The 15,783-nt window shown below is 45.2% G+C and overlaps 1 protein-coding gene across 1 annotated transcript in view; it reads left to right on the top strand.

Annotated features, from left to right (window-relative positions):
• Positions 1–13,764, top strand: part of ZC3H12C (zinc finger CCCH-type containing 12C) — a 35,196-nt gene extending 21,432 nt beyond the window's left edge. The window contains exons 4-7 of the mRNA XM_026035032.1: positions 7,198–7,337; positions 10,113–10,347; positions 11,197–11,303; positions 12,094–13,764. Coding sequence (XP_025890817.1) covers positions 7,198–7,337; positions 10,113–10,347; positions 11,197–11,303; positions 12,094–13,490 — 1,879 coding nt within the window. The 3' untranslated portion in view covers positions 13,491–13,764. The remainder of the gene's footprint in view (positions 1–7,197; positions 7,338–10,112; positions 10,348–11,196; positions 11,304–12,093) is intronic.
• The last annotated feature ends 2,019 nt before the right edge of the window (positions 13,765–15,783 follow it).

The following is a 15,783-nucleotide window of genomic DNA, read 5'->3' as shown; positions in this document are numbered from 1 at the left end:
TCCTTAATTTCCTTTCCCAAAGTATTTTCCATGACTTAAGTGTATGTCCACTGAAACCATCTGAGGACGAGCACAGCGTGGCAGTGCTGAGCTCGGCCTCCGCTCTCCCTGAGCTCGGCCTCCGCTCTCCCTGAGCTCGGCCTCCGCTCTCCCTGCCCGTCGTGGGTGCTGCCCCAGCTGCCTCTCCTCTGGTGACTGAGTGGTTGCAAAATGAGCAGTTGATTCAGCTTCCCAATCCAGGAAAAAATGAAGTTGAGAAGGATGGTTTGAGGTGAGACCTGCAGATGAACCAAGGCCTCTTTGTGACTAGCCCTGGCACAGGGAGGGAAGGATGTGTCTGATGAGGCGTCTGKATGTCACCTTTGTGTCCCTGCTTGCCTCCGGTCGAGTGACAGCAGGCAGACTGGTGAGGCCCTGGAGGCCAAAGGGAAACACAGAGGGCAGCTTGGGCTGGGTTAACTTGTTTTGGCCGGCTGCATGGAGCCCGTGTGCTGCCTGGTTAACAGTCCTGCTCTAGGAAAGCTGCTTCGGCAAGCTCTGATAAACGTAATAGTGTCACTAGTCGTGATTGCTCCAGGGAGGCTGGAAAACCTTTGCTATACTTTGAGTTGCTGTTGTTTGTTAGTGGTCCTTGCACAGAGAGCTGGTAATCAAATACATCTTGTGTATTTCAAGTTTTAAAACTCTGATATTGGCTAAATAACATGAACTGGTTAARTTAGGGTGAAGGAACAAAAACTGCTTTCAGAAAGTTAGCTTTGGCCGCCCTGYAGCGGGAGAATTGCTCTAATTGCTGTTGGGTGCCTCAGTCTGTTCCTGGTTTTCCTCATTTTTCTAATTTTCACATTGTTGACTTAATCCTCTCTCAGAACAGGAATATTGGCTGTGTTTAAGCCTAACACCCCAAATCTTTTGAATACTCTTAGRGATGAGATTGTTCTTTACACATATAAACGTAATTTTCTGTTCAGCCCATTTTAAGTAACTCCTTGGCTGTACATTTACCTGCAGCTGAGAAGGGAGAGGGACTAGATGGCAGGAAGGTGGGATTCAGTTGAACCCTTTTTCAGCAGTGATGCAGGCTGGTGTCCCAGAGAACTGTGAGTTCTCACRCTGTATATAATATAGTATTTTGGCATGTTGCTGCTGTTGTAATATCAATTTAGATCTTTAGTAAATATGAGAGAGAGARGCATTTGTCCATTGACACTTGGGAAAAATGCAAAAAATAATGCAGGAAACACCTTGTTCAGAACCAGGCAGCCCCTGGGCTAACAAGCACGTTTCAGTGGGCAGCAGTTGTGTCCCTCTTGCTGCAGTTCAACCTACTCTAGATCTTCCCTTTCTGTAGCTGAGGTAGCAAAAGGAGCTCGTTCTGCCCACGCAGCAGGATCAGATCAGAACCAGATCGTCACCACTCCATCCTACCAAGTGTAGCCTTGGGCCTGCTCTTCACAGGTCCCAAGATTCCTCAGCTGACCCTCAGCTAAGGAGGAGGTCAAAAATAAATACTTTTCTCCAAGTGTAACAARTTATAGAAGAAGAAACACCTGCTTTCTGTGTTTTGCTTTGTTTTTCCTTCCTAAGATGGCAGTAGCAAGGCAGGTTTTTTGAGCCTCTTCCTTGCCCCTTTGTTTCAAGGCTTTTCCTGAGGTTTAGAAAGTTCCTTGGGAAGAGAGAAGCTGCACAGCTGACACTCCCTTTCCTTTGCTTGCCCTTTCCAAAGGCGACATTGGAACTGTGAAAATTGCCTAAAATTACTTGTGAGATGGTTGTGGAATCAAAAACAGGCTTTGCCACCAAGGAATGAGGAACAGAACACTCACAAGATAACTGGAAAATATATTGCATTTCTGTGCTTCTGTTCTTTGTAGTTTTTATGGCTACTGTGGGTGTCTTTAAACTTTCTGTAGTAATGGGGAAAAATAAATTTCAGATTTGACATAAATGCGCTGCTGTTGAGAAATTTCATGCTACAAACTTACTTCTAAACAAAAAGGAAGCCCTGAACCTTATTGCTGTGCTTTCCATGAGAACAGCGTGCAGACAGGTCTGATAAGGAAATAACCATATATATATATATATATATAATATATATATAATATATAAGGAAATAACCAGCTTGAAGTCAATGAATTTTGTTTTGAATAATTAGATTTTCCTGAAAACCTCCCCCTTAGGGTTCCAAGGGCAAGGCAGGTAGTGMGCTTCACTGTTGCCTTTTGAAAAAACATATTGAATGTATTGTGTATTGAATTGTGCGCGGTGGTGCTTCGCTGCTCCAAGAAGGGGCAGGCTGAAATAGCCCYGGCCTGTGCGGTTGCTCTTTGGAAGAGGAAGGTGTTGCCTTGGGTCGTTGTTTTTAGCTAAATGTGCTCCTGCTGCAGAAATGAATCTCTCCCTGTGCTCATGGCCTTCCTTGGCAGCTGGATGATTTCCGTGTATGCCAAGGTTGCAGTTCCCGGGGAGGGACCCCCGTATCACACAGGACTGGCAGCTGGGGGACATGTGAGACACCCCAAGGTGCTGCAGCGACACGGGACACCCCGCTGGGTCCTGATCCCCATGCACAGACCATGGGTCACATCATTGGGTGGCAGTGAAAGGTCCTCCCAAACCCTCTGTGCCTGGGAATTCTGTCACAGCCATAGGTTTCTCCAGGCAGTGTCRCCAAGGGATGGGTTGGTTGTCTCACCTGTGCCAGGTATCTTTTCCATTTAACCACTCAGCTGCAAGTGCACGGTGACRATTGAACCCCATCAGCCGCTTCTCACACGCCGGTGCGGAGCTTGACGGTCCCAGCACCTCGTTTCAGATGCTCCTCTCGCAGTGACACCAGCAGTCTGATGCAGTGTGTTCTCCGTGCTCTGACTTGGTTCTTAATTTGTATTGAGAAGTCAATGGATAAGAGTATTTTTCCAGCAAGTAACGATCATGTGGATAGGAGCTTGATACTGGCAGCTTTGAGTGTGACTTCCTTCCSTATCCACGTTTCCCCCCCAAACATGTATGTAAGGAGCAAATGSAAGCCTGATGGAAGGCCTGGGTTACTGAGATGCTTTGGTACAAATTATTGCTGTGGTTAGGAAATTAGTGCAACTCATTTAAAAAAGCTAAAGATGAGGTTAAGGAAAACAACAACAAAAAACTCCTGCCAGGCTAATGAGTCACTCATCTGATCCACGGTGGAAATTATTTATTTCTCTGTTGGCAGCCAAGCACTGTTTTCCTTCTGTGACAGCATGGAAGAAAATAGTTTGGCACTTCTTTATCGTTGGACTGATACCCATTTTCGTTCTGGTAAATCCATACAGGTTCACCTCGGAGGTGTCTGAATGTGTAACAGATTTCCACTGGATAAAGGCCTGCATGTGCATTGCTGCAAACTGTATTTTAGACCTTGGCTCTGCTGTCTCTTGCCATTATAAAGCCAGCGTGTAGGAATTCTTTAGTTCTCAAAATGTGATAGCTCCAGCTACACCAGTGCGTCGCTGGCATTGTGGGAGCACATTAACCCCCTCTTCAGCAACTTAGTCTCATGAAAACCTGGTCTGGGGTCTGTCTGGGAAGGCAGCAGGAAAATGAGAATGTTCTCATCAGACACCACCTTCCTGGTGACTGTGCCAGCCTAGAGAACATGTCATTGATTTTGCTCAGGAAGGCTGCAGTGTGGTGCTGCTTCTTCTCCTCTAACAATAAAACCACAGCTAGCAATGGGCCAAGTATAAAAATGACMGTTTTAAAAAAAGGCAAGAAAAAAATATTCATGCTTCATATGAAAGTGAACTAGATATTTCTTAAGGTGTATTCTTGATCTACCTTTCCCTTCATCATGGTAGATTAAATATAGTCGAGAAAGGGAACCAAAGCAGAACAGTCCTATGTCTCAACCTTTCTTACTGCTCTCACCTTGAACGCTCTCAGCTTTCAGAGACTTCTACTCTTTCATATACTTCGGTTATCTGGGAAGAGATATTAAAAATATCCTTCTACACAAAGAAGTCAAACATTTATGCTCTTTTTTTTCCAACTAATCAGAAGGAAAAAAATAAAGGAAGAAGCTTGATTTCCTTTTTATCATACGATGCATCGTAAAGCTGATGGAGCAGAAAGGCTGCACGAAGGAGAGCGTTGAGTCTGCAGAGCAACAATACAGAAGAAATGGGCAAATTCTAATCACATCTTCGCAGGCGTTCTCTCTGTGAAGGCCATTTCAATTTCTTTGGATTTTTTATCAATTCAGATCCAAAGTTAGGTCTCRTGTCTGGAAAAAATGTGAAGATTTTGTGACCTCTAAATCCCCTTGCTCAGCACTGCAGGAAAGTTAGCCGGCATTATAATAATTTCCTATTTCTGTTACACACACCCCCATATAGAAATTAAGTGTATTTTGTATTTATGCTCTAGCTGGGAAGATTTTAGTGGTCTATATTGGGCTTGAGAGAAACCAGGAAACCTAAACTGCCTGGTCCTCCCTCTCGCTCTAAAAACATGCCTGGAATTTCATCCCGATGGAGAGCAATGGGAAGGAGTTTCCATGCGTTCCAGGATTTCATTCCAGAAATGACTTCTCAGGAGGAAACGCTGTATTTCTACAAGGCGCTCTAACAGAAGCCCTGTTCCCTGGAAGGAGTGGGAAGTGGCTGTGCCCGCTGGGAAGCCTGGAGCTGTTGGGGCAGCAGCGGCGGAGGCGGCTGCTGCGGCGCCAGCTCCTCGCTGGGGCTGCRGGGGCTCGGCGTCCTGCTTTCCCGCCGGCGCCTGCGCGTTCCCGTGCCTGCCCACACCTGGGCTGCTTTCCTGCCCCTGGGAAGTGCCCCAAGTTACTGCCCTCACAGCCAACCCCACCCAGAGCAAATATACATACCTAGAAAAAAAAAGGTGTTGCTATGTTTTGTTATTACTGTCGTGTTATTGCGCTGTGTGTTGCATGTTACTGTACAGAACCATAATTACAGAATCACAGACTGGCTGAGGCTGGAAGGGACCCCTAGGGATCAGCCAGTCCCACCCCCTGCTCCAGCAGGGACACCCAGAGCACGGGGCACAGGGCGGCAGCCAGGCGGGTTGGGAAGATCTCCAGAGAAGGAGACTCCACAGCCTCCCTGGGCAGCCTCTTCCAGGGCTCTGGCACCCTCACAGGGAAGAAGTTCCTCCTCACATGCAGGTGGAACTGCCTGGGTTTCAAATTGGACCCGTTGTCASTTGTCCTGTCACTGGCCACTACCAAGAAGAGCTTGGCTCTGTCTTCTTTACATTCCCCACCTCTATTATTAACTCTTACTGCAAAGGGTTGCAGACTCAAAGCTAAATAAGATATTAAGAAACTTGCATCTCTTGCTCCTGACTTAATTTCCTAGTGTAATCTGCAAACTTTGATTTTTGCAGTCTGTTGCACACACTTTTTAGCGTGTGACTCTGTCCCCAGCTCCCATCTCCAGCGTCTGTAGAAGAGGACATAGAATAGTTACRCATTTAACTCACACATGTGTTTGCCATCTTCTTTGTAGCCTTCTGCATTATGAATTTTTTTTTTCTTGCTATCATTGTGGCACTTCATCCATTTCACCATTACACTGAAAGACCTGAAAAAACAAAAATAAATAACTTGCTGCTGGTTTATTTACCTTGAAACATGCAAGTAGGAGGAACTTCTAGGATCGATGTTTGTAGTCCTCATCATATTGTTCCGTTTCAAATCAGTGCTTGAGCCAAGAGGGGCCTGGCCCCTTTCTGGAGAGCAGGGTCTGCAGTTCAGGTGCTACAGGGACACGCAAGCCAGGTGCAAAGTACCAGGACCCTGTCTTGCCCATGCACCTTTCCTGCTCCACAGAACATCCCACAGACCTTGCTTTGCTTTCTTTGGGCTTCTTCCCAGGTTATCTGGCTCTTTTGTAATACGTGGTGCCCAGAATCGGATGAAAAAGCCAGCTGAGGACTCGTCTGCCTTTGGAAAATGAAATAATTGCATCTCTTGTCTTACCTCAGGCAGCTATTGCACAACAGACGTGCGTCTTGTGTTTTGCTCGTGCCTGGTCATATTCTGCTGAACTTCTGTCTCTCTGCATTTGCAAAAGCTTGGCTTGGTCCTGCTGATTTTGGATCATCTCCCTGGTTTATCTGATGTGTCTTGCTGAGCACTTGCCACCCCTCTGCCTTGCTCTCACTCCCAGCTCATTCCTCCTCTGCTTGGGTGGCAGCTGGAGGCTTCGCACTGCCGGAGCTCTGCTCTCTGGTCCCCTGCTGCCTTCTCCCCCAGGCATCCAGTGCATCCACCAGCATTTCCTAAATAAATTGCCCGCTTTCCCATCAGTATTTCTAGCATACTGTTTTCCTCATCAAGATTCCAAGCTGCGTGTTATAGAATCGTAGAATAATAGAATCACAGAATCCCTAAGGTTGGAAGGGACCTCTAGAGATCACCGAGTACAACCTCCCTGCTCCATCAGGGTCACCCAGAGCACGTGGCACAGGGCTGCATCCCAGTGGATTTTAAAGATCTCCAAAGAAGGAGACTCCACAACCTCTCTGGGCAGCCTGTTCCAGGGCTCTGTCACCCTCACTGTCAAGAAGTGTTTTCTCAAGTTCCTGTGGAACTTTTGGTGCCTCAGCTTGTGGCCATTTCCTCTAGTCCTATCCCTGGCCACCACTGAAAAGAGGCCGCCCCCTCCTCCTCACTGCCTCCCTTGAGGTATTTATACACGCTGATCAGGTCCCCCCTCAGCCTCCTCTTCTCCAGGCTGAACAGGCCCAGCTCTCTCAGCCTTTGCYCATAGGGMAGATGTTCCAGGCCCCTGATCATCCTCGTAGCCCTGCGCTGGACTCTCTCCAGCAGCTCCACATCCCTCTTGTACTGGAGAGCCCAGAACTGGACACAGTCTCCAGATGTGGCCTCACCAGGGCTGTGTATAGGGGGACGATCACCTCCCTCGACCTGCTGGAAACGTGTTATACGTGACACATTGGAGAACTGTTAACTCTCTGCTTATATTTGCCTTATATATGCTATCCAGGTAAGCATATTGTGGACTTGGGAATCTGCAAGGTCCCTTCTTAWTTACTTTCTCGTTGACCTCCACATAGTGCAAGGGATGGCCACGTGTGGGCAAGGTTCAGAAGGGGAGATTTGTGTTATGCCCAGTTCCACTTACCCATGCAAAACCAAAGCTGTATAATTATGGATTTTAACGTGTGTTTCAGCCACGGGAACAAAGAAGTGTTTTCTTGCCGAGGAATAAAATTGGCCGTTGACTGGTTTTTGGAAAGAGGCCACAAGGATGTTACAGTGTTTGTGCCAGCGTGGAGGAAAGAGCAGTCGAGACCTGATGCTCTTATCACAGGTAAGCTCAGTGTTGCTTTCACTGGTTTGTTTTGTTCCTTGTGCTGCACGAATTATACTGCTGAAATGAAGAAATCACCCAAAATCAAAATCTTGATAATAAAAAGTGTCTCTGGAAGGAGACAGTGTCTCCTTCCTCTGGAGGGAAAAGGACAAAACGGTGCCCTGTGCAGAGCCACCTCTGCTGCTTGCCTCGTAAGGCYTCCCTGAAAATTCCTGCTTATTAGTTGGAATTGCCGTTTTCAAAAGCTGCTGTGCCCATGGGATATTGGCAGGGAAGAGGTTTCTGGTTTTGATGAACTGGACTGATCTTTCCTGTGGTGAGTAGATCCTCCCAGACTGCTCTGTCACCTGCAGTGAATCCCTGTGCYTTGTGCTTGGAATTAATGAGTTTATCCTCACAGAAAGGGAAAAGTTCCTCTTTTGATTGGGTCTTTTCACAAGTGAGAAAGCTTTGGAAATTTTTATTTTAAATATCTTTCTCCAGGAAAAAAATAGGTGGAAGTTTTTATTTCTTTATCAAATTTATTTTTTTTATGAAGGCTAGAGGATCATTATCCTTACTGCCCTGAAGTATAAGCAGAAAAGAATACTGTAGTTAAAAAAAAAAAAAAAAAAAAAGGAATATACTAAGTTTGGGGCTGTTGTTTTGGTTTTTTTTTTCCTTTTTGAAGACATGACTGCCTTTAATTAAGGTAAGAGCTTATGAGAAGAGTAGCTACAACTCCTCAAAGAAAACAGAAGTGCATTTTGACTTTCACCTGTATTCCCAYGGACCTTTAAAATACTGCATTTCATTTACTTGGTTGCTACTAGAACATACCTTTTTAGTGCAAGAAGATACTTGGAACGCCGGGTGGCTGCCTCATAACGGGCAGTGTAGAGCCTTTCTTTGAAGGTACCCTGAGAAATCTTTACTAAACGTTAATGCAAAGGTCGTAAATAAAACTGTAACCCAAGAAGGAAGTATCAGCCCATCGTAAGAGGTGTCTTGCTGACTTGTTTCACTAGTGCTAGTGTTTGAAGTATGAGAAAATAGTAGCAGCAAAGCCAAGTGGTAAAGATTTGACCATTTAGAATTGACTTGTAATTATCAATAAAGAGCCATAAACAGGGCTACGAGACCAGGAAGGAGTTTTGAGACTTGTAAAATTTTCATTGATCATTGACAAGTTCTCCAGCAATGAAATATGAGTTTACTCTGTGTCCTTATGGAGTTGCAAAGAGCAGAGCTAAGCTTAGCTATTGTGTCCCATGTGAAGTAGAGGTGCTTTCCAGGATGGAGGGCCCATTTGCTGCTAGCCCTGTGAGATGGATTGTGTGGGTATTTGGATGGTTTTTTTGGACATTTGGTATTTTGAAAAAGTGTGAAATTACTAATGTAAGGTGATTCTAAACTGAGTATTTATGGAAAACTTCCTAGTCTAAAGAACAGCTACATCTTTCTTATTGTTACCTACCAACCTTGGCAGGTATTTTGTTGTTACTGGGGAAAAATATCACATTCCATCAAACTTATCACCACRAGAGGGAGGATAGGGAATGAATACAAAATGGCTGGATTTCAAATCTTTTTTTTCCTGGCAAACAGATGAACATGTATATCAAATACATTGCTCACATGTAACATTAATGCAGTATTTCTTCCCATTGGAGTCTTTTTTTTCCTAGACGCAAGATGTTCCCTGTCAAGTTTCTTGTGCTACAGAACAGTTGAGTTACCTGAGATGTAAACGGTTATTACGCCACGTTTCACGGAGAGAGGGAAAACTGCTGTTGGTTTGGGGATGGGAGGGCAGTGTTACTTGCTTAAGACAGAATCACAGAACGGTTAAGCTTGGTAGGGACCTCTAGAGATCATCTAGTYCAACCTTCCAGTGGAGAGCAAGAAGGAATCGTGCAAGATGTTAAATGCACTTACTTAGCAGGATTAAAGAGAAATCTGCTTAAGTGGTTTTTTTCCATAAAAAGTTATATTCTTCAAGGAAAAATGCATTCTGAGCTGCTAGTATCACCAAAAGACCTGTTYGCTGTTTCTTTCTGTAACTTTATGAGTACAAGTTGACATCAGAGGTCTGTGTAGAAGTGACTTAAAATTTATGAAGAGCCAGAGTGTTATAACAGGATACAAATTTTCTAGTCCTTGGGTGCACTTACGGAGTGGCAGCTCCATCATGATGAGGAAGGACTTTTATGRGGCAGCCACGTTCATATGAGCAACTGGAACTATTCCAGAAGCTGCTGCTTCATGGGAACCACAAGCAGATGTAGGAGGCCAAGGGGTTCAGCTACAGGAAACCCCTGACTGTAGGAGGGTTGGAGATAGCCCCRTAGCAGCTCTCTTTTGGAGAAAGCTCTTCTACTCACTGAAACATTCAATAAGATTAAACGGATCTTTTTTATTATTATTTATTCCTCAACCATAGGAGGTTTCCATGGGCATTTGGACAAGGAGTCTTTCTTTTAACCAGCACAAATTGAACAAKGTCCCTTGAGTTGTGCTAAAAGTCRTATGGAGGGGTTATGGACTCAAGGGGAGGGCAATTGTTTTTTGGGTTCAGTTCTTTTATTTCTGGGCAATATTGTCCATTGACTTCTGACTTACCTTCATTAYGATGTATCCATCCATCCAGAGCTTTCTGCTGGACTAAAACTCTTCCAGATGCATTTAGTCCTAAATGCTTGAGTTTTCTTCCTCAAATGTAATGTATTTGGAGATCAAAGAAACATATTCTTTCTTTAAAAAAAAAAAAAATCTCTTTTTTAATCCTCGTAGACCAAGAAATCTTGCGGAAATTAGAGAAGGAGAAGATCCTCGTGTTCACGCCGTCGCGTCGCGTGCAAGGCAGAAGGGTGGTCTGCTACGATGACCGATTCATCGTCAAGCTGGCTTTCGAGTCCGATGGCATCATTGTTTCCAACGACAACTACAGGGATCTAGCTAATGAGAAGCCAGAATGGAAGAAGTTCATAGATGAACGTTTGCTGATGTATTCATTTGTTAATGACAAGTAAGTCATTCTGTCTTTATATGTGCTGCTAAAATAACAGAGAAGGACAGTTTGGAGACTTGTGGTAGTTTCTCTAGCTTCTGCCCAAATCATTAGCCACATGTTAAGAAAATAAAGGGTTTACATGTTAAGGAAAAAAGGTTACATGTTAAGAAAATAAAAGGTCAATCATAGATTTCTGATTAAAAGCATTTGAACTCTGTTCTTTTGCCAGAGCTTTTCCATGATCTCTTTATATTTTTTTTTTAATTCTATAATTTTTTCCTCTTTTATGTTTTCCTCTTTTGGTATATGTCAAAATATATGTTTTCCTCTTTTGGTATGTGTCAAAGTGCATGTTATATTTGAGGTATGCTAAGGTCTAGGATTGCTGTTCTCTTGATACACTAAGCTGGTATTTCTGAGGGCCTCCTCCCAAATCACAGTATCGTAGAGCAGCTCAGGCTGGAAAGACCCTCCGGAGGCTTCTGCTCAAACCATCTGCTCAGATCCACATTTGGTGCTTTCGTACACCCAGAATAAATACCAACTGGTCTTAAATACCCGTGGCTTCTAGTAGTGGGAGTGACTCAATACTCTGCCAATTAGGCACTTGTGTTTGAGTGCCTGCATGTTGAGGAAGGAGTCTTTAGTACAAACATGCAGGGATTTTTGCAGATCTACTTGTGGCAGTTTGAAAAGTTGATGCCTTCTTGCTTCCCCACCACTGGTTTAGGTTTTAGGTTTTAAAATGTTAGTATTTGAGTCCGTGGTGCGGGGGCTCAGTCAAGAGGTTCTGGTCTTGCATGAGGATTGTGAAAAGCCTGTTTGTTTCCATAACATTTTTTTTGTCTTTTTTTTTTTTAATAGATTTATGCCTCCTGATGATCCTCTTGGCCGCCACGGCCCAAGTCTGGACAATTTTCTTAGAAAGAAGCCTATTGTACCAGAACATAAGAAGCAGCCATGTCCATATGGTAATTTTATTTAACTCCTCATTTTTCTCAGCTTTTGAGACTGGGGACAATTTTATTTAGCTCTGATTTTTCTCTACTGTTGAGGCTGAGGACCAAATTCCTGCTTTATTTAACACTACCAAAAATAAACACTTTTAAACAGAGGTTTTACATCATAGTCTTAGCTTCCAAACATTCAAAATACTGAGCACTGGAGTTGGTGGGAACTGAAATGATTCTTTTTTYGAGTGCTGGTGAAGGAATATGTTTTTATCTGCCAGATGAACTAAAGAAGAAACATTTGTTAATGACTGGTAGGAGGAGATACAAAAACAACACCTAAATTCTGCAGGGTCCAGAAAGCCCTTCTCTGATGTGCTYAGGGCATAAGACATCTAAGTTTTCTTCCAGAAGATGGATTAGTTAGCCTGAAGTTCAGTTTCTAAGCATCCCAATGGGCACACCACCGTTCTGACTGAGCTGAGTATCTGCTGGCCTTATAGCTCTGTGGGATTTGTGCATTAAGTTTCCCACTTGTGTTTCCCARCCTCAACCATTCTGTGATTCTGTGGTCTCCTTGGCACAATACACCAAATATGTTGCTGTACAGCACCACGCTCAGACAAAAGCAGTGATTTGTCTGCTTAGGGCACTAACTACAGCACATTGCCACCTCTTTTTCCCATAGTACAAGAAAAATCTCAGATCTCATGCTGTGACACATGAAAACATTTGCAGGACCTTTAAATGAAGGCCATTCCCATTGTGTAATGATTCTGTTTGTTTATTTATTTGTATCTTGTATTAATAGGGAAGAAATGTACCTATGGACACAAATGCAAATACTATCATCCAGAAAGAGGAAATCAGCCTCAGCGATCCGTAGCTGATGAACTTCGTGCCATGTCTAGAAGCACAGCTGCCAAAACGACGAGTGAAGGAGGCCTGGTGAAAAGCAATAGTGTCCCCTGCAGCACTAAGAGTGATGGTGCTTCCGAGCTGAAGCGCGCTGCTCCAAAGAGGCAATCGGATCCTAGTATAAGGACTCAAGTCTATCAGGACTTGGAGGAAAAGCTTCCCACCAAAAACAAGTTGGAAACCAGGTCTGTACCTTCTTTAGTTAGTCTACCCAGTTCCTCTGCTGCAAAACCCCAAAGTCCTGCGCCTTTAGTCAACGGCCTTCCATCYGGAGTGCACTTCCCACCTCAGGATCAAAGAGCACAGGGACAGTATCCCACAGTGATGATGGCAACCAAAAATCACGGAACACCAATGCCTTATGACCAGTACCCCAAATGTGAGTCTCCCGTGGACGTAGGGTATTACTCTATGCTGAATGCCTATTCAAACCTAAGCATATCTGCTCCACGTAGCCCCGAGASGCGCTTCTCCTTGGACACAGATTACAGGATTAGCTCCGTAGCCTCTGACTGCAGCAGTGAAGGGAGCGTGAGCTGTGGTAGCAGTGACTCCTACGTGGGCTACAGCGACCGCTCCTACGTGAGCTCCCCCGACCCCCAGCTGGAAGAGAACTTGAAGTGCCAGCACATGCACCCCCACGGGCGCCTTAACTCCCAGCCCTTCTTACAGAGCTACCACGAGCCTCTAACACGCGTGCAGAGCTACAGCCACGAAGAACCAAAGCCCCACCACAAACCTCCCGTCCCGTACCTGGCCGTGCACCTGCAGCACCCGGCCGTCGGGGCCCGTGCCAGCTGCCCCAGCGACTACCCCGCGGCGCAGAGCGCGGCGCACTCCAAGCCCATGCACCTGGGCAGAGCCCTGGTGGCCACRCGGATCGACAGCGTTTCCGATTCCCGCTTGTATGACAGCTCCCCGGCGCGGCACAGGAAGCCTTATTCCGGCCAGGAGGCGCTGGGGAGCTGGGAGAGGGCAGGTTACGGCGCGGACACGTACGGCTACCGGCAGCCCTACTCCCTGCCCAGCAACCCCACGCAGCCCTGCTACGAGCAGTTCGCCTTCCAGAGCCTGCCGGAGCAGCAGGAGCAGCCCTGGCGCGTGCCCTACTGCGGGCTGCCCCCGGAGCCGCCGAGGCCCCACGACACGCGGGAGAAGGTCTACGTCAACCTGTGCAACATCTTCCCGCCCGACCTGGTGCGCGTCGTCATGAAGAAGAACCCGCACGTGACGGACGCCCAGCAGCTGGCGGCGGCCATCCTGGTGGAGAAATCCCAGCTGGGCTACTGAGGCGTGTGGCATCTCGGCCGCGKCCGCGTCCGGCAGGTTTCCGTTCAGCTCCGAGGCTGAGGGAGGTTTGCTACAATAGCATTTGGGATCTCCTCCTCGGCGAGGAGGTCTTCTAGTAATCCGTTTATGTGAAATACTGCCCATGGAGTGTGCGCGTGGAGCCCCACGCGGCGCAAGGAACCCATGAGTTTTGTGGTCCGCTCGGAAGTTTTTTAAACGGCTATATTCATGGCTGCAGAATGTCCCAGTTTTAAGTTAATATACATATATATATGCGTATGTATGTGTAAACATAAATATACGCGCATACACATATCTGTATAAAATCTGTGGTCTCCCGTTATAATCTTTGGTGCGTCAGGGGTTTTTATGCAGCACTTTCTATATCCTTATTACTTGTTGTTGGGGTTTTATTTTTGTTTTTTACCTTGCTGGGTGCTTGTCCTTGGGCTGCGTGGCATTAAAACCACCTGCAGAAAAAGGATGTTGCCACTTCCAGCAGATGATTTTCAAGCCAAGTTTTTGAACTTTTTACAACAGCAGAAATACGGTTTCTTGCTTGTTTGTCTGTCTGTTTGTTTTGTGTACTTTTTTTGTGCTATAATCATCTATTTATAGAAAACAAAGGTTTACTACAGCACTGACTTTATTTTTTAAACAAATTAAGTTACCAGCCAATGGTGAAATGGGTAACAATATATTAGTAATTTATAGTATGGCACTTTGCATTGCTTGTTTTGTTGGAATAGTTACGTGTTTTGTTATGCAGTTGATTAGTAATATCAGATGCAATCAGAGGAAAAAAAAATAGTCTTTTTTACTAATTTATGGATAAGGTGAAAGCCTTATTGCCTGAATTTCAAAGGTGCTGAGGTTTGCAGCCCSCTTTGAGCCGAGCAGAAATTGCAGATGCTCCGAACTGCCGGAAAGCAGCTCCCCGTGTTCCACTCCCAGATGTTGTTATCCAGCTGCCCGTATTTCTGGTCAGTAGAAATGGGCCTGAAATCTTAGGTTTCCAGGTTAGTTGTTTTATGTCTTTTCCTTTGTGTTGCTGCACAAGTATACTGGATAAAAAAAAAAATGCTTTTCATAAAATATTTACCTGTTTTTAAATAATTTAATTATCTCAATGCAAGTTTTGTATTTAAGATACTGTTGGATTTTCTTGCTATTTATCAAGGCTGGCCTGAAAAGGTTGTGTGTGTTGAGGATATGCAACATTTATTAACTGCACTATGGTAATGATATTGTAGCTGAAAAAATAATAACTTAAAACTTTTTTTTTCTTTCTGTTTTGGTTGGGGATGAGGGAGGAAGGGAATTGAGGGAGATAAAATACTGCGTATGTTCTTGAAACTAGTTTTTGGCCTGTGGTGTCGTGTAGGCCTAACTCTTGCGACAATTAGTGTAGGTTTAGAAACAGACAAGGGGGTCTGTTTTAGTACTAGTAAGGGATATTTCTGGTTTTAAGTCATGGGTTTTACTAGCACCTCGTAAGCGTTTTTTATATAAAATAGAAATAGATTTTGCAATTGATGACAGATGTATTTATGTGACATAGTCAGTTGCCTACAGTTTTAGGTTTCCATGCATTGTAATGTTGTTCAGTGTTAAGAATCACTCGTTTACAATGTTACTGCTGATCATTTTGGTACACTCGCTGGAATTTAAAGTAAGGCCCTGAAGAACCAGAAAGTACCTTTAACTGTTGATACAAATTGTATCTTTTAAACTGAGAACTATTTTGATTTGTAAATCTAGTGGAAACACAAATGTATAACTATAATTAGTCTTTTGGGCAACATTTTATCCCTTATTTAAAGCTGATAGATTACAGACATAGACTAAGAGCTAGGCGGTTTAAGATAGTTATTTATTTAGGTGTCTGTCTCAATTTCACACGCTAAAAAGAAGCTTTTGGCCTCTTCTTCCTTCTCAAATCCTTGTAGTATAAACTCACTAAAATAAAGGTAAAATGCTGCCTGAAAATTATGTCCAAGCACCTTTGCATAGGAAGAGGTTTTCCCTACCTGGGCGGCACCGTGTGTCGCGGCGGGTAGGGCGCGGGGGCACACGCTCCTGCCGAGCATCGTGCCTGTAGCCCCCGCCGTGATCTGAACCGTGTTCAGCAGCCGGGGCGGGCAGCGCCGCTGTGGAGGCCGGGGGCCGCTGTGGAGGCCGGCGCCGCTGTGGAGGCCGGGGGCCGCTGTGGAGGCCGGCGCCGCTGTGGAGGCCGGGGGCCGCTGTGGAGGCCGGGGGCCGCTGTGGAGGCCGGCGCCGCTGTGGAGGCCGG

This window comes from Nothoprocta perdicaria, unplaced genomic scaffold (genome assembly GCF_003342845.1).
Source record: "Nothoprocta perdicaria isolate Ctin4 unplaced genomic scaffold, notPer1 scaffold_155, whole genome shotgun sequence".
Lineage (NCBI taxonomy): Eukaryota > Metazoa > Chordata > Aves > Tinamiformes > Tinamidae > Nothoprocta > Nothoprocta perdicaria.
The sequence above is the reverse complement of the archived record's forward strand: the minus strand, read 5'-3'. Positions and strand labels throughout refer to the sequence as shown.